Source organism: Stegodyphus dumicola, chromosome 3, assembly GCF_044657685.1.
Source record: "Stegodyphus dumicola isolate Sdum_Otavi_A_Nest chromosome 3, ASM4465768v1".
In the NCBI taxonomy this organism is placed as follows: domain Eukaryota; kingdom Metazoa; phylum Arthropoda; class Arachnida; order Araneae; family Eresidae; genus Stegodyphus; species Stegodyphus dumicola.
In genome coordinates this window covers 90,944,799-90,963,660 of record NC_140770.1, presented here as the reverse complement: position 1 = coordinate 90,963,660, position 18,862 = coordinate 90,944,799, and the positions used below count along the sequence as shown (strand labels likewise).

The following is an 18,862-nucleotide window of genomic DNA, read 5'->3' as shown; positions in this document are numbered from 1 at the left end:
TTCAGCTAATAGGTGATCTGTAAATAGATTGGTGGGCGCTCCTGGTAATAAAAGAACAAGTAACTGCCCTCTGATCTTATGTTGGAAAAATTACGAATTTAGTTTTAAAAAAAAAGAAGTTTTTGCAGAATTAAAAACAACTAAAAAGATTTGAAGAATATATTTTTATTGAGCAAATTTGCAATATTTAAGTGTGATATAGTGGAACACATTTCACACAAAGTGTTACATCGCATTTTGTACAAAACATAATAGGACTATATTTTTGAATATATATTATATTTTTGAAATCCACGTCTTCTTTGGTTTCGTCATTTACCTATGTTGTGGTCTTTTCTATCTAAACATAGAGAGCCTATCACTTTAGTCTCAATGACATCACCAAATGTCTTCCAGTGCTTTTCTTCGAAATTGTTCCCAGCTTGAGGTGTGCAACCGCAATATGTCTTCGGATCTCTTTTATACGTTTTTCATCACTCGTGTTCCAAGCAGTTCATTTGTTTCAGAAGTATTGTCAAAATTATAACAGTAGCCCTTTACTCCACACATGGCCAATGATTTATAGCAAAACCGTTCAGGTTTGGCTTTAAAAAATGATGACCGTAATATCTAATCTTCATTTCATCAACAGACAGAAATTTATCGAAAATTCCAAATTTTATATATGTGATTAGTTTTTTTTTTTTTTTTTTATTTATTTATTATTATTATTTTGAATGCTCGGTCTGATTTTTGCATGACTGCATAATTATTGTTGGCAAAATGGATTACAGATTTAATTTCTAAGTATTTATTTAGAGACATTGCAATTTTTATTATTGGTACTATGAAATTTTCCTCGGACCAGCATGTTCAATACATAAAGTATAGTAGCCAGAGAAAATAAAAAAAACCAATAAAATCCTTCAACTCATCAACTGTAACTGAAAACTCTGGCTTATTTTCCCACACTTTCGCATACCTTTCTGTTTCATTTATTATACATTCGTGAAATTTGGGAGAATCGGAAATTCTTGAAAACTTTCGAGTGGTTCATATTTTCTGAAATACTTGAAATACTCTCAAGATTTTCACCAGACAAATTATCTGTGTTAAAAACATAAGTAGGGTTAATTTTTGTCTAATTTGCTTTTGGCTGCATTTGTTTAATAATTTCGAACTAACTTTTTTTTTTTTTTATTTTCATTTTCATTACTGGCACTAGATGGAGATGGCAGTTGCTCCGTAATGTTAGGTCCAAAATCATTTATGTTAACCCATGAAGGGATTATTCCACCATCATTAAAGCACTGCTCGTCCATTAACTCATCCACTTGAGGCAGTAAAGCAATTATATTTGACTCAATCTCCTTAGAAAATTTATATTTTGATGTTTCTTTGGCGGTGTGAAACACTTAACACCTGGACATTTTAGAAAAAATGAAAAGTAAAAAAAAGCAGTCAAAAGTCGTTAATCCGGAATCGTCAGGACTTCGGCCATTCCGGATTATCGATTTTTCTGGATTATAGATCATCAGTTTAAATCTGGTAAGATGGCATGCAGAAATTATAAAATTAAAAATATGAAACCGTAATTTATGAAATAAAGAACAATTATGATCTAAAGGGTATCAAAATTTACAAAAAAAAAAAAAAAAAAACTTAATTATTTGTTTACTTTATTAAACATTTCTTTCAATGTAAGTTATTTAAGTTGCTTCATTTTATGTGATAATACTTTCTCTTTAATTCTATAAACAGACATAATTTCTTCTTCAGTTACAAAGTTCTGCTGTTCAAGTCCTATAATTGCTGTGTCGAGAATACCGACTAATTTGTCAATCGAAATTTTTTCGTTTTCAATAACCTCTGTGTCACTTTCTTCACTATCGGAAGCGAATTATAATGAGGAGAAATTTGATTTAAATCATATCAAAGACGGAGTACATCGAGATGAAATAGTACATTTAGTAAGGAATTATAAGCCAAATAAAATAAAAACATCTGCTCTGAAGATAAGGATAGTGCTGACAGATCAACTTCCAATTCATTGTGCGGCGCGGCGTCCCCCCCCCCTTAGTCCCCCCCTGGAATGCTTAGAGAAACGAAGGATATGCCTTTATCTATTTTTTGCAGCAATTCCACTTTTTGTTTAATGGACTTCGAAACATACTTTCGCTTTGTAGATCCTTTGCATATTAGTAAATATATATCGGAAATTTTATTTGACATAATCGAAAGTTCAAGCTTACTTTTATAAAATTGCTCTAACAGTCTGCAAAAAATAATAAGCCAGATCCAATTAGAAGTTTAAGGAACAACGCAATCTGCAACATTAACTGAGATAATTTTAGCTTAGCTTATACCGTCCGTTATACATTAAACACGCATGCGTAAACGTATTATGCACATGCACACACGCATATTCGCAGTCGTAAAGGTCTTGCGCACATGCGTCAAAGCGATGCATGCGCAGAAAGTTTGTAGTTTTGAGGTCCGAATTAACGACTTTTGACTGTATTAGTTAACACTGATGCCCAGCCATCTATTTATATAAAGAAAAAAAGTTAAAGAGGTATTGAAAATGTTGAACACATAAGAAAAGTATAACTTACTTAAAATTATTTTCTTGTTGGAATACAAAATCAAAAGCTGTGCTATGAAGCCTCATTTGGCTAACTTCAGACATTATCTGCTGGACTCTTCTGTAAAAGGATGTTTCAAAATGTTTTTGGGGGGTATGGCTGCATGTGTAAAGAAATCAACCAGTGACAAAAAGAAATAATTAAAAGTTATTGTTCTCAATGGTCGTTCTAAAAGTAGGTGATCTATAAATAAATCACTGGGTAGTAAGAATAAAGGAGTTATTGCAAAATAAAATTACAAGTTTGCTTTCATGTTTTTCATCATTAGACTTAATGATATAAGAAAGTTGATTGCATAGATATTGATACATAATGAATAACAAACATGGTGATCAAGGTAAGTTAAATATCAATTTTTATTTCAATTGCCATCTGTTTCCACAAATAACTTTTCATCCTAATTGTGCCTATTTCAAAACATTTTCTCTTTTGCTGAGGAGCAGAGGCATAGTTATCTAACATTGAAGCTTATCAAGAGAAAGGTTTCGATTCTAGAAATTTTGATTTTAAGTTCTGAATTAGCTGCATCATTATCCTTATGTAAAATTCATACGATGTGAATTTGTTTAGAAATGAAGGAGATTAAAAAAGTTATCAAACAATTGTTTTTTTAGAACAGAGAGGGAAAATACCCAAATTGAATTGAAGGGGGCTATTGCTAATTTAAATTATAATTTTGATTTACATGATTTTATCTTGCATGTATGTTATATAACCTATATTATATTTTAATTATCTAATTATCGCTAAAATCAATCAATAAATCTACTTGCAGGTAAATAAACAAATGTAACTTGGAGTGAAACAAAACAAAACAAAAAAATATATGGAAATAGTGATGCCACTTGTTAAAAATAAAAAACTAATGCATGGTTGCTACATTTTGATGCATTTTGAAAATTTGGCATTTTTTACTAAGATGATTATGCTAATACATAATAACCACATGATATTTAGCATAGATGTTTTATGTGAATTTTAGGAGTATGCACATACTTCTGCTTCATTTAGAGTATAAATATTATTTGGATTTTTAATTTCATTCAGGGCTCAAAGTCTTCATAAATCAAACTACTGCTATTCTGCATACTCTTTTGTTTCCATTAAAATTGCGGTGTCAACTTATTTAGCAAGATTCAGCAAAATTTTCCAAAAAAAATTCTGTTGTAAATTGCTACACAGAAACATGACTACATGCTCAAAAAGAATATTCTGGACAAAGTTTAGCGAAGTAGTTCTCAACTTTTTTTTGCCCTTTGCACCCGTTTCATCATTCCCCATCTCTCCTTTACAAAACTTGAAAAATATTACAAAGCTTGAAATCTGAATGCCCTGTATCCAGGGTGATCTAAAATCCAGATCTCCAAATCAGCAGCAACCTCTCATTTTTTTTTTTTTTTTTTTTTCCCAATGTGTGTACTTTACTGCTTGCACATTTGGTACTTTTCCATGATAAAACATGTGGAGAGTCCCGTTCTTAATCTCAATTTGGCCCTGGCACCAACATGGCAAATCATTATTTATTTATTTATGTATTTTTAAATTTTTAAAATTAGTAATTGAATACCAAAGAGCATGGTAACCTTTTATGTTATGTTGACACTATGCCTGGCGATAATTACAGATTTGGGTAACTCTGCTTGAAGTGCTGATGAGGAGAAATTTGACAGAAATTTATTCCTATATTTAAAAAAAATGTAAATGATACTTGTATGTTAAATGACTATGTTTACTGCTGTTAGTGATTCCATTTAGTGCATTGAGGATAACTCATCTGCCATCCAGTTAAGCCTAGGACCAGTGGCAAAGCTAGTGTGGCTGCACCGGGCAGCAGAATGTAGGGAAGGCAAAATATTTAGAATTTAGAGAAGCACTGAGCAACAAAATTAAGTGATGGTAAAATCATTAGAATTTAGAGAGGCACTTGGCAGCAGAATTTAAATATATATTTAAGTATAGAAAATTACGTTTATAAGCCATTTGTATATATAAATTTATTTATTTGTAACTTGAATAAACATTAATCAAGTGTAGAAAATAGGCATAAGTATAATAAATAATTAATATAATTCAAGTTTAACTTCGTTAGTGTGCAGTAGAAGAAAGAAAAAAATTAGCGGAACAATATTTCTTTAGTCGCCAATCTCATGATGCATTGCCAGTAGTGATATGCAGTTCAACATCCTTCTTCAGTTTACATCTTCATGCAAAATAGGAATTTATAATACTGACATTAGAATTTCTTGCCGCTATTCATTATTATGTGCATAAAAATCATTGTTGTGCTATTTAAGGGATAATTTTTGTGCCAAGTTGCACTCCTCAAAATAAACTAAGTTTTCAATAATGCAACTGAAACGACTTTTCAAAGGGGAATAATTTTTATAAGCAAGCTATTTTGGAGTCCAGAATATCTACACAATATTCATATTTAGAATGGTTAAGATAGTTTTTCAGCTATCATAATTTTTTATATGAATTGTGAAGCATTTGTCACCATTTAAACTAATTATTTTTAGCATATCAGTTTTACATTTAAATTGTGAATATTGGTAAAACAAATCTGTCTAACAAATGATGCATAGAATAAAATGTATCTGAAAATATAATTGTTTAAAAGAATTTAATTTATTAGTTGTTATTTAATTCTGAATATTTTTCCCCCTTAGCATTGGCCTGTGTCATACCATATCTCCCTGTTCATGCAAAAGAAATTGGAATATCAGCTGTATCTGTTGGTGTCATATATTCATTTCTTCCTCTTGTTACAATGGTAGCTAAACCATTTTTTGGGGGAGTTGCAGACCATTTTAATAATCTAAAATCATTGTTACTCATATTTTTAGGTGTTGTAATGTTGTCTTCATCATTAACAGTATCTATACCGAGAAAACAAAATATGATTACTAGTGAAGTACGTTGCACTGCATCGGGAACAACTCTGTACTTCAAAGCTAAACCAAGCCAAGATTGCATGATTGATGTTTTGAGTACAAAACCATTGAAATGCTATATGTATTGTTCAGAATGTTTATTAGTTAAAAATGGAACACATAAAAATTCTTCAGTGGATACTGCATGTGCAAAAAAGGTAGTACATCCTACAGAAGTTACAGTACACTTGGAAAAGCGAAATGATTCAACCCACCTATTTAGTGTCCGAGATTTGACTCTTTCAGAAAGAGTTATGAATACTCTTTGTTTCGTGAATTTGACATTCAGTTGTAGCTCATTTTGTGAACCAGTTCTACAAGAATGTTTCACAGGTAAACAGGAGCCTGAATATAGCAGTGATCAGTTTTGGTTGTTTTTAATTTTTGCTACTTTATGTGTTAGTATAAGTGGTGTCATTGTTTCATTTTCTGATGCGATATGCTTTAATGAATTGGGTGAAAATGCACATCTTTATGGTAAACAGAGATTATGGGGCACAATAGGTTGGGGTTTATTATCTCCTGTTGCTGGATATCTAAATGATTTAGTTACTGGTGATTCTTTTCTTAAAGCTTATCAGCCAGGAGCAATCCTTCTTGTATTAATATTAATTTATGATCTCTGTATTGCCAATAAATTAAAGACAAAAAATTTGAAATTTTCACGGAATGTATGTAAAGATGTAGGTTCTTTGCTTTGCAAATTCAAAGTAGTAGCATTTTTGCTATCTGTGCTTGTGATTGGCTCATTTACTGCTCTTCTTTGGTCATTCTTATTTTGGCATTTGGTCACTTTAGGTGCAAATAAAATAATTTTGGGTGTAGTTCCTGCAGTTCAATGCTTTATTGGAGAACTACCATTTTTCTTTTTCTCAGGAAAAATTATTTCAAAATTAGGTCACTTTAATATATTAACTGTAAATTTTATATCATTTGGTGTACGATTCATTGCTTATTCTTTCATCAAGAATCCATGGCTAGTGCTTCCCATTGAGCTATTACAAGGATCTACTTATGGTTTGTTTTATGCTAATATGGCATCATTTGCACATATGGCTGCTTTGCCAGGCACTGAAGCCACTGTTCAAGGTCTTGTTGGAGGAGCTTTTGAGCTTGGTAAGTATACATTTATATTTTGTACTTTATTAAACATTTAACGTAAAGTAGACTAGTGTTTATATTGTTCTTACATATGAAATCAACTTCCTTCAAAATCAGATATTGTAAGAAATGCAATTGAAATTAGAAACTGATAATTTATCATACATTTATATCTTTATGAGCAATATTATACGTTTCACAAGAATGTCAGCTATTTAACTTAAATCCTGTGATTTGAAGTCTTGGATGAAAATCAATATTTAATTATAAAATATATATAAATGAGTTTTATTCAAATATTTTTCATTACAAAAATTATAAGTCTTTTGAAAAGTGTGGTATTTAAATCATTAACAAATACAAATTCATTAGCTGAAACTGTGTTAATATCTCATTACTTTTTTGTAACTTCAATTTTTATATTGGGAGTGCAAATAAATCTCCACCGTTTGACAAAAAAAAAGACACCAGCAGTAAGTTTTAAAATTGTGTGATGTAAAACATCATATCATATCCTCTGCTAACAACATAACCTTGAAATATTAGCGCTTTTAGATCTGCATCATATACAGTCAAAAGTCGTTAATCTGGACTCGTCGGGACTTCGGCGATTCCGGATTATAGATCATCAGTTTAAATCTGGTAAGATGGCATGCAGAAATTATAAAATTAAAAATATGAAACCGTAATTTATGAAATAAAGAACAATTATGATCTAAAGGGTATCAAAATTTACAAAAAAAAAAAAAAAAAAAAAAAAAAGCTTAATATTTATTTGTTTACTTTATTAAACATTTCTTTCAATGTAAGTTGTTTAAGTTGCTTCGTTTTTTATGTGATAATACATTCTCTTTAATTCTATAAACAGGCATAATTTCTTGTTCAGTTACAAAGTTCCGCTGTTCAAGTCCTATAATTGCTGTGTCTACCGACTAATTTGTCAATCGAAATTTTGTCGTTTTCAATAACCTCTGTCACCTTCTTCGCTATCGGAAGCGAATTATAATGAGGAGGAATTTGATTTAAATCATATCAAAGACGGAGTACATCGAGATCAAATACTACATTTAGTAAGGAATTATAAGCCAAATAAAATAAAAACATCTGCTCTGAAGATAAGGATAGTGCTCACAGATCAACTTCCAATTCATTGCGTGCCGCGGCGTTAAAGATAAACAAAGTTTAGATAAACAAACGTTAAAGTTTAGATAAACAAAAGATATACCTTAATCCATTTTTTGAAGCAATTCCACTTTTTGTTTAATGGACTTTCGCTTTGTAGGTCCTTTACATACTAGTAAATATGTATCAGAAATTCTATTTGACATAATTGAAAGTTCAAGCTTACTTCTATAAAATTGCTCTAACAGACTGCAAAAAATAATAAGCCGGATCCAATTCGAAGATTAAGGAACAACGCAATCTGCAACATTAACTGAAATAGATAATTAGATAATTTTAGCTTAGCTTATACCGTCTGTTATACATTAAACGCGCATTCGTAAATGTATTCTGCGCACACTCACACGCATATTCGCACCGTGCGTCAGTGCGACGCATGCGCAGAAAGTTTGTAGCTTTGAGGTCCGGATTATGAGTGTCCGAATTAAACGACTTTTGACTGTATATCTATTTGCGTGCGAAAATGCCATGATTTGAGCCAAATGATTACCAAAGCTTCTGCAAACTAAATGATAAGCGATAAACTTAAATCACTGTATATAATGAAAACTATATCCAAAGCTTGTTATATTTTGAGCTGTTATTTTTGTTCTATATGTATGTATAAATGTTAAATTATATGCACATGATAGCCAATGGTGTACTGTGATTTTCACCAAAGAACACTAAAAATTTAAAAAAAAATTAGCATCCTCTTTTAAGATGCTACTTATGGGCATTGAGAATGTGGGGATGATTGTCTTAGTAAAGTTCAGTACTTGTATTTATTTATGTTTTCAGAAATACTGCTCACTTTCAGAAGTGGTCATTATGGTAGGGTTTATTGTATTTTGAATATGAAAGCTAATGGGTTTATTAATGTGTTGTATGCTCTAATAAATTCACAAGGGGGAAGAGGGAAGATCAAAGTGATTATGCAATAATAAATAAACAAATTTTTTAAACTGATAATTGACAAAACAATTAACTATTAATAAAGACCATTTTTATCTATAAAAGAATTCGTAACCAGCAAAAAAAGATTACTTTTTAGTTTGCTAATTGTTAATCATTTTTAAATTGTCCTTTTATATAAGTGGTAAAGTTTAAAGGGAAGGAAAAGAAATGAAGTTCTGCTGGTAACACTCCACTTTGGAATGATAGGTATAAAATTTCATGTTTGCACAAACGAATATATATTCAATAAATATACTTTTTATAATTATTTTTCTCTTTTTTATTTCTTTTGGAAATGAATTATCATAAAAAGTGTGATAGGCGATTGAGATCGTAGGATTATGATATTGACAGCTGGTTATCACATTGTCATATAATGACTCCAGAGGTTGTTTGTGCATATTTTGTAGTGATCTCTGGGAGGAGTAGCTTTCTATACCCTTTTTTCCGCAGTTCAAACTTTGAATTATTGCACAGTATATTTTGCTTTAAATTCTTTCACATACAACAAAATATGTTCAAGAAGACAAATTAAAATATAGCACTAAAGGTTAAATTAGCTAATAAGAAGTCTGAAAACATTAAATTTTGTAATGACTTACAGCTGGTAATTTATAGCATGGCTGAAACATCTATGGGAATTTTGAAAGCTTGACCGCACTGAAATGGCACAGATAAGCGAGGCAATTGGTGCTCATTTTAATGCTTTTGAATATTAAGTAAAACTTAAAACCATTAATTTCTGAAATATTAGGGGACTAAGTTTCCCTTGTCCATTGAAACATGTCACTGATATATTAAAATCTGGCAGCAATGCCATTATATAAGTGGCAGAGTTTGAAGGGGAAAAAGAAATGAAGTTCATCTGCTGGTAATGATGGTTAAATTATAAGGTATTTTATCCCTTCTTTCTGCATGCCTTCGGGGGGTAACAGTAGCACACTCGACGTGTATTCGAGAGGTCCAGGTGTGAGTCCCAGTGAGGGTATTGCTCATTTTTCATGTCAGCCTGCTTCAAAAAAATCCAATGACTCTACAGTTGCACCCTGGCTAAAATGTGATGGACAATAATTTTTCACCACCAGAATTTTGCAATTGGGTCTCCTAATCCCCATTCGCCCTTTAAAAGGGGAAGTATATATGGTATTTTCTCCCTCCTTCGAGCATGCCTGTGTGGTATAAGGGTAGCACAGTCGACGTGTATTTGAGAGGTCCCCAGGTTCGATTCTTGGTGAGGATATCACTCATTTTCATGTTTTATGCTTCAAAATTCATAATGACTTTACATAATGTTCAGGAGGGGAGAAAAGCCATTTCTCTGGTGCTATTTTACAGTCAGACTGTGTAAGCCATTCTTAAAAATACTTTGTCATCCCTTCTTTTTTATTATGTCTGTGTAAAATAAGAAGATTATATGAAGTTTTACTAGAATTACCAGATGTCCAGAATTAGCCTGGACAATCTGGAATGAATGATTATGTCTGGGATTTTTAAATAAGATTGCATGTCGCCATTTTTGTATGTTTTCATTTTATCACATTTAAAGTTCCAACAATTTTTATAGACAAATGGAGATATTTTTTGTCTTGAACTCAGTTTGAAATATGAAGAAAGAAATTGCAGTAAAATTTGATTATTTTAATTATTTTGAATAAAACTTGCATCTATGTTATTACATTGACCATCTGATTAAATTTTAATTGTTTTTTTTTTTTTTTTTTTTTTTTTTTTTAATTAGAATTGCAGAATATCATGTCCTAATGTGGTTATATTCATGTCCTAATGTGGTATATAGTGTAAACGGTCTTGTTGATCCTTTATTGCCACCTTATATATACTTTTTAAACTGTCTTCCAGATGCTGAACAGTAAATACAGACAGGTGTTTTTATGAGCAGTATTAATAATTCACTATTAATATAACTAAATCTTGAAATAATTTTGGTACTGTTCTGTTACCAGGACTGGTTTCAGAAATGTATGTATGGATGTATGTACGCATGGATATTTAGCTACATGCGAATGTATGTGTGTGTATACATATACGGTCATACACACTTGCATACATACATATATACATTTCTGAATCTGATACTGATAACAGAACACTACCATAATTTTTTCATAATCTCACAAATGCACTAATGCATTTTTTCAAATATTTAGTACTATTGAACATCCTTAATACAATAAAAAATACTGATAAATATCTGAAACACATATTGTTCTTATGAGTATTCAAACATGTTAATATATTGCATTGTTGAAATTTTTAGGTAATAAATATTTGCATAAAGAATTATGAATGAGACTTGTTTAGGTAGTAAAAATATATAGTGGTCTCTCTGGGATGTTTTTATTTTCATTAATCTTTTGTGTGTGTGATTTTTTTGGAATTTTCAATGAATAATGCTATTTGACATTCATACTGCAAACTGTAAAGTATAAAATCAAAATTTAATCTTATGCTTTTATTTCTAAATATCTAATGATTATTTTTATTTTCAGGTATGGTTTTTGGTAACTTTTTAGGTGGCGTTGGCTTTCAGACTATGAGTGGAGCATTCACTTTTAAATGGGCTGGATTTACTTCTCTGATTTATTGTGGTGTACACATAGTATTCAGCATTATTGTGAAACAACTTGACAAAAGAAGTATGCTTCTGTTATTAAACACTAACAATATGTATATTTTTAAATGCAACAAATCTATGTAATATTTGCTTGTATTGGTTCTTCCTTGAGTCTACATTTAACTAAACATTTAATGTATGAGCCCTTTTTTTTTTAATTTAGTTAAAAGAGATGTAAAATTAAATAATTAATATTTACTTTATTTTAATTCTTTCACTACCAGTTTATATTTTATCTATGTGTGTAATTTCTTGATGTATAATGTGTTCCAGTTTTATGTAGTACAAATTTAATGGGTTTTTTTTTTATTTTATTTTTATTTTTATTTTTATTTATTTTTTTTAATATTTAAGAAGTAGCAGTATAAAGATGTCTCAGCGAGGATCATGTTTCTTTCCCTTCATTTTTCTGAATGAATTCTTTTAACCTTAAAGCGAACAATTTTAAAAGCATAAAATAAGCAAAAAACTTAAAAGTATAAATTAACTTTAAAACTAACAATCTAGTGCTATCACTGCTAAGATTATGAATTTAAATTCAATTAATATTTTGTTTTATTTATGATTATCTCCTAGGAAATGAAGAGTAAAAATTATCGTATATTCAATCTATTGAAATTAAAGTTAACTCTTAAGATATGATTAAAACTATTAAACACATTTAATGGACTCAGAAGAAGTTTAAAATTGTAATGTAAATAATCAAAGTACCCAAAAAATATTAAATATTATAAATGACAAAATTGAAAGAGAAATATTTATTGTTGATCTCGTGGAAGAAGGCTAACTTATCAATGGGAATTAGTCTTGTTTCATAAAATCCCCAATAACTGGGAATGATCGTGTTTCTTTCCCTTCATTTTTCTGAATGAATTCTTTTAACTTTAAAGCAAATAATTTAAATCCAAATATTATATGTTAGGTTTTTTTTTTAATGGAGGTTTGTATCACAGAAATGAAATACAAATGCTATATGATTCTGTCAATAAGATTTTCTCCCCCCCCCCAAAAAATGAGATCGATATTTTTCATAATAATCTGCACAGAAATGCTTCTCATGTAATTTCTTAATATCAGAAACTTTTTTCTATATGATTTTTTATTTTTAATTATGTACAGTTGCAAACATTTTGAAATTTTTCTCTGTTGGAGAGCAAGCTTTGTTGTCCACTGTGAAGATCCCCTAAATTATTGCATTCGTATCTCTGAAGAAACTTGTGTAATGCCCAAAAGAAGTGATATTCTGTTTGTGCATTTATCCAGTAAGTGTGGGTGTTAAAATATGAGCTTCCATCCAAACTTCTCTTACTTCCTGTAAATTCAAACAAGTATGTAGTGCTTTGCATTGTTGTGATTGGAATACCATTTCCTAATGATTTGCCTGCATAATTTTCTCTGAGAGCATTTTAAAAAACATCCAGCTTCAACAGTATACTTCCTCATTTAATATTAAGGGCTAGAAGCTTCCAATAGATCACTTCTCTAAAATTCCACCTGATACTTTAATCTTTAAGGGATATAATCTTTGTTTTATGGTAAATCCCAGCGATTAGCCTGCCCTACAAATGCTATGATTAATATCAGATTCTTGCAGAGATATGATGCAAAAAATCTAGATGCATTATACTGGTAAAGTTTGTGACACATTAATTCTGTCTCTTCCTAACTTTTTCAAATAAATCTTGTGGAATGTATTATCAAAATTTATTATAAATCCCAAGACAGAGTTGTCTTATAACCCCAAACATTTCTGTCTGTTTTCTTGCAATAATTATTCCGTATACACATTAGCTTCAAACAAGTTTCTGTCTTTCAACTTCTGAGGTCTTCATAGCTTTTTTAGTCTTTAAACAGCTTCTCAGTATCAAAACTAATATTGGCTAGTACATTTTGCTATTGCTATTTATGTCACATATTAATTGATAAATTTATATTACAATGTGCCCTAAATCATAGTCATGCAAAAGAGCAAAAGACAGTATCTGATATATTCCTTTTGAACCTTCAGTCGCCTCTTTCTGTCTTGTTTATCACTTAAAAGTAATGTGTAATGTTTATGTCAGCCCCATTTACGGGACAGAGTATTGAACTGTTCTGCAGCCAACTAATGAACACAGGCAACATGTTTCCAAATATAATAAAAATAATATAATACAGTACAAAGCCTTTAATCCAGACGTCCATAATCCGGACCTCAAAGCTACAAACTTTCTGCGTGTGCATAGCGTTTACGCATGCGCATATGCATTTACACATGCACGTTTAATGTATAACAGACGGTATAAGCTAGGCTAAAATTATCTAATTATCTATTTCAGTTAATTTTGCAGATTGCGTTGTTCCTAAATCTTCTTATTGGATCCGACTTATTATTTTTTGCAGACTATTAGAGCAATTTTATAAAAAGTAAGCTTGAACTTTCGATTATGTCAAAAAGAGTTTCTGCTTCTGGAGCTGCCAATGGATCTACAAAGCGAAAGCATGTTTCGATGTCCTTCAAACAAAAGGTGGAATTGCTGCAAGAAATGGATAAAGGCATGAAGAAAGTGACAGAGAAGTTAATGAAAACGAAAAAATTTCGATTGACAAGTTAGTCGGTATTCTCGACACAGCAATTACAGGACTTGAACAGCGGAACTTTCTAACTGAACAAGAAATTATGTCTTTTTATAGAATTAAAGAGAAAGTATTAGCACATAAAATGAAGCAACTTAGACAACTTACATTGAATGAAATGTTTAATAAAGTAAACAAATAAATATTAAGCTTTTTTTGTAAATTTTGATACCCTTTAGATTATAATTGCTCTTTATTTCATAAATTACGGTTTCCTATTTTTAATTTTATAATTTCGGCATGCCATCTTACCAGATTTAAATTGATGATCTATAATCTGGAAAAACCCCTAATCCGGAATCGATGAAGTCCCGACGAGTCCGGATTAAAGACTTTGTTCTGTACCACAATAGTAAACTAGTTTCTTAAAGATGTGAAAGTTAAAAGTTTTATGTCGGTAAAGTTATCTTTTGGTACCCTTTTCATATCATTTCTATTGCTACATTAAAACTTTAATTTATTAAAAGTATAAAAGGTACTACTCTGTTTCTGGAGACCTTAAAAAAGTCACCAAACTATTTTTGATGCTGAATTAATAATGGTAAACCTAACAATTCTCAAGTTCGATTTTACGTAACTCATGAGTTCATTTAACACAATTTTCAAATTCAGCTTTTTTTTTGGGGGGGGCCTGTGAATTTTTCAAAATAATGAATATTTATTTAAAGCTTTTTTTTTTTTTTTCCAAGGGAGCATTAGGTCAGAAGTGCTATTAGTCCCAAAATGGGATTTTGCGTTGAATCATTGTTAAAGACTGAATCACTTTTTAAATAGTTGCCACCAAATATTTTTGACCTGTATTATTTTAAAAGAAATTAAATAAAAGGAGAATGTGCATGAACGTAGCTATGTTTCTCGCATTGTAAAAAAATGGCAGTACGTAGAGCCATCAAATTTTGAATAATGTAATCTTCCACCTGAACATAGGCATCTGGAAGCCGTAATTTGGGATTTGTTTTATTATGAATGTCACATTTTTTAGAAGTTTAATGAATATTTTACTTTCAAACTCAACGATTTCAAAGCGAGCAATGGCAACGCTGTATAGAAAAATTAAAAAAATTATCTCCCGCATGCAATACTGTCTATCGAAGATTCTAAAAATATGCTGTTTTTAAATATTTTGTGGCTTCATTTTATGTGCTAATACTTTCTCTTTAATTCTATAAAAAGACATAATTGCTGTTGAATTGAATTTCATGTGGTTTAAGTGCCATGATATTTAATAAATAAAGGAAACACACAAGACATTTAAAAGACTCCTTTGAGCATAATATAAAATCTGAAAGCTTTCAAATATTTTTAGCCCAAAGGGGCAATTTGCCCAGAAGGGCTGTTAATTTCATTTTGTCATTTTGCGTTAAATCACTATAAACGGCAAATTACCTTCTAAATTGTTTTTACCAAATAAATATTAGAGCCCTATATTTATTTAAAGAAATTAAATAATGAGGCACATGCATAAATGTAGGCATGCTTCTCACATTTTGATAAAACAACAGTACCTAGAGCCATCAAATTTTTAATAATATACATCTCTACCTGAATATGGGCATCTGGAAGTCAATTTAGAATTTGTTTTATTATCTATTTCATATTTTGTAAAGCATTTCTGAGTTTTTGATTAAGAAATTCGACGATTTGAAAGCAAGCAATGGCAACACTATACTGGGGGGAAGGAAACATTTTTATCTCCGGCTCTTGAGACTGTGTATCAGAAATTCTAATGATATGCTCTTTTAAATGTTTTGTGATATTGCTGTTGAATTGAATTTTATGTTTTAGATGGGAAGAACATGATATTTAATAAATAAAGGTAACAAACAAGACGTTAAAAAAAGCGCCTCTTTGGGCTCACGGTGATATAAAATCTGTAAGCTTTCAGATGTTTTTAATCCCCCCCTTGCTTGCCATGGGTTTCGCAATTTGGGAATGGCCCATGGATAAAAAGTCTGTGATTGATTTATTTCAAACAAGAGGCATCATCAAAAATAAACAGTTCTGCTTTATAGATCATAGAATGATATTCATTTTTGAACAAAATGCCATGAAATGGCATTGCAGGAAAGGATCTTCCAATACGAGATTTTGAAAGAGCAAATTTGATTTTAAGGTTTCAAAATCCTTTTTCTCACAATCATGAGGTTCGTATATTTCTTGAACCAATAATATGACTGTTGATTGGAACAGTTACACGTAGGAGGTTTGCACAGTAGCTTGAATGGTCCCGCCTACAGTGAAAATCAGTAGAAGCGACAAGGCTGTAGTAATAGACAAAATTATTTTCGCTAGGCAAAAAAGGGTGATTTCTTCCACGACATCGGGTTTTCAGTAGATTGTGCAGAGATCCAATGAATGCTTTCTAGTTGCAGTTCCGAATCAGTCGGCGGAAACTTAATTGGCTGTCATTAAGGAAAGTGTTTTGGAAGGAACAACTATTTACACGGATTGGATGAACTGCAAGATTCCAGCTTCAAATGTAATACTGTGAACCATAAATTACACTTTGTTGATTCAGAAAATGGACCTAACACCCAGATGGTAGAGCATCTGTGGGGACACACCAAAATAGCGCAATAAACAGCATTGGGGCACGGCTCGACAGCATCTCAAATAATACTTGTTTGAGTTTAAGTGCCAACGAATGCATAAAAAGAATCTAACATTATTTTCTTCGATGTTGGAATCTAATAAAAAAATTTATGCTTGCTTATTAATTGAATAATTTAGATTTCAGATTTTTGCCTTATTTTGTGTGTGGTGTTTGATTTGGCCAAAATAAATAAAGAAAAATGTTTTTAAATACAAATTAACCATCGCCAGTGGGCCTCTGAAAACAAAGTAGTGCTAAATAAAACTATCAAAATCGCTATTATATTAAAGAAAAATAACTGCTATGCTTAAAAAAAAAAAAAAAGTCTTATATACATGATATGTACTAAAATGACCCGATTTTTTTCACTTAAATGCAAGTTAGACCAGAAAAAATTATCACTTAAAGGCTGTACATTATATGTGAATATTTTAAAGCAAATATATGTAATTTCTTTATGATGTACTAATTTCATCTAAGCAGTTATCTTTATGAATAATATAAAGAGTAGAACATAAAGTAGTTATTAGAATTGGTATTGTAGCTACTATGTAATTTATTTATATGAAGAATTTTCATTTAATTATACAATTTAAAAAAACTGAGAAAATTGATAAAATATGAAAATTATAATAATAAACATTTTTATTAGTACAACTTTTATTTTTTTCATTATTCTGTACAGTATATCTCATTACTTTAATAATTTTCTTGCCATCAAATTTTAGTTTGCATAATTTTCCATTAATAAAATTAATTTTATCTCTAGCAACCAGAGAAGTGGATGTTGTGCCACCTGCAGAAGAAAGTGTATCATTTATGTAATGATATGTGTTGTAGAAATAACTTATCAATGAATCTCATTTGAAAGTAATTTTCAGCATTTATTTGTAATATTTATATATATTTACTTAAATTGGCATGGTGAGCTTTTAGGTAAATATGTACTTTGTATTTTCATAATTCATGTGAATTTAATAGATATGTAAGTGGTTATATACTCATAATTTTTATTCTTAAAAATTTGAGTTCTGTAACACTATGCCAGGTTTGCATTTATATGTATTTGTCAGTTAAGTAAATTATGCTATTTTTATAAAGCATGTTATATAAAAAAATAAACACTTTTCAAAATAAAAGTAGTACTGAACTGCTGTCATTGATTTAAAGATTTAATCTACCTTTTATTTGTTTTTAATGTAAATAATTTTATATTCTGTATTGCATTAAATTTGTTTTCAAGTCATCCGCTGCAAGTGCATTTCATACTTATTGAGTTCTTGGATTTCTGTTCTGATTTAATGCACTAATACATTAAATTCCAGTTCAGTACCTGCAGAGTATTCTGTTTTATATATTGATCACATCATTTTTCATCACCACTGTATTTATGCACATGTATTTTCATTTTTTACCATTTTGTGTTAAACCATTGTTAGAACTTGATTATAATTATTTTGAATTATACATACCTCACTTATAGGCTGCATATCAATTGCTTTAATATTTGTTTCCTGGTATATCTCTTTTCTTGCAATATGCAAGTTCATCTAATTTGATTTGTATTCTAATCACACAAATCATTACAAAATATTTTATATAAAGTATATATTTATTTGAATCTCATGTTAATTTTTAGAAGTCTTGTATGTATAGCCTTGAACATTTCCATTTTTAGTAAAAATTTCAATTGTATTATGAAGTTTTTTTTTTTTTTTTTTTTTTTTTTTTTTTTTTTTTTTTCATTTTAGATCTCTTTAACAAAATTACAAATCTTATTGTTAGATATATTTTGGGTGAAATACTTATTTTTATTAAAAAATAAGCTGACATTTATGCAAATGTGTTCTTTCTTAATATATGTTTACCTATTCTTTCTTTAAAATAAACAAATCATCTTTAAAATATCAAATTTCATACATTATTCTTAATTATAAAAAAGAAATTTGCTCAAGGATTGCTTAAAGTTTTCCATTATCTCTTACGAAATGAAAGAATCGTCTTTCACAAAACCATAATACATGGTTTCAGTCTTCGGGACATCTGTTTAAAAGTTGAACAAAATTTGCTAATAAAAGACTATGCCAATTAATATATTAAAAAATTTTCTACATTAAAATACTACAATAGTTTTACTCCTTTAATAAGAAAAATTGCAATTTTAGAGTTCATGCACAATTTTTGTGATGGTTAAAGATATATTAGCAAACATAAAAACACTGACAGAGTGAGCTCATTTTTTAAT

At 30.0% G+C, this 18,862-nt stretch overlaps 1 protein-coding gene across 3 annotated transcripts in view; it reads left to right on the top strand.

The window, feature by feature from the left end:
• LOC118204022 (major facilitator superfamily domain-containing protein 6-like) overlaps positions 1-17,756 on the top strand; it is a 76,790-nt gene extending 59,034 nt beyond the window's left edge. For all 3 annotated transcript variants that reach the window (XM_085813061.1, XM_035376337.2, XM_035376338.2), the window contains exons 3-5: positions 5,294-6,673; positions 11,284-11,430; positions 17,387-17,756. In XM_085813061.1, coding sequence (XP_085669187.1) covers positions 5,294-6,673; positions 11,284-11,430; positions 17,387-17,442 — 1,583 coding nt within the window. In that variant the 3' untranslated portion in view covers positions 17,443-17,756. The remainder of the gene's footprint in view (positions 1-5,293; positions 6,674-11,283; positions 11,431-17,386) is intronic.
• The last annotated feature ends 1,106 nt before the right edge of the window (positions 17,757-18,862 follow it).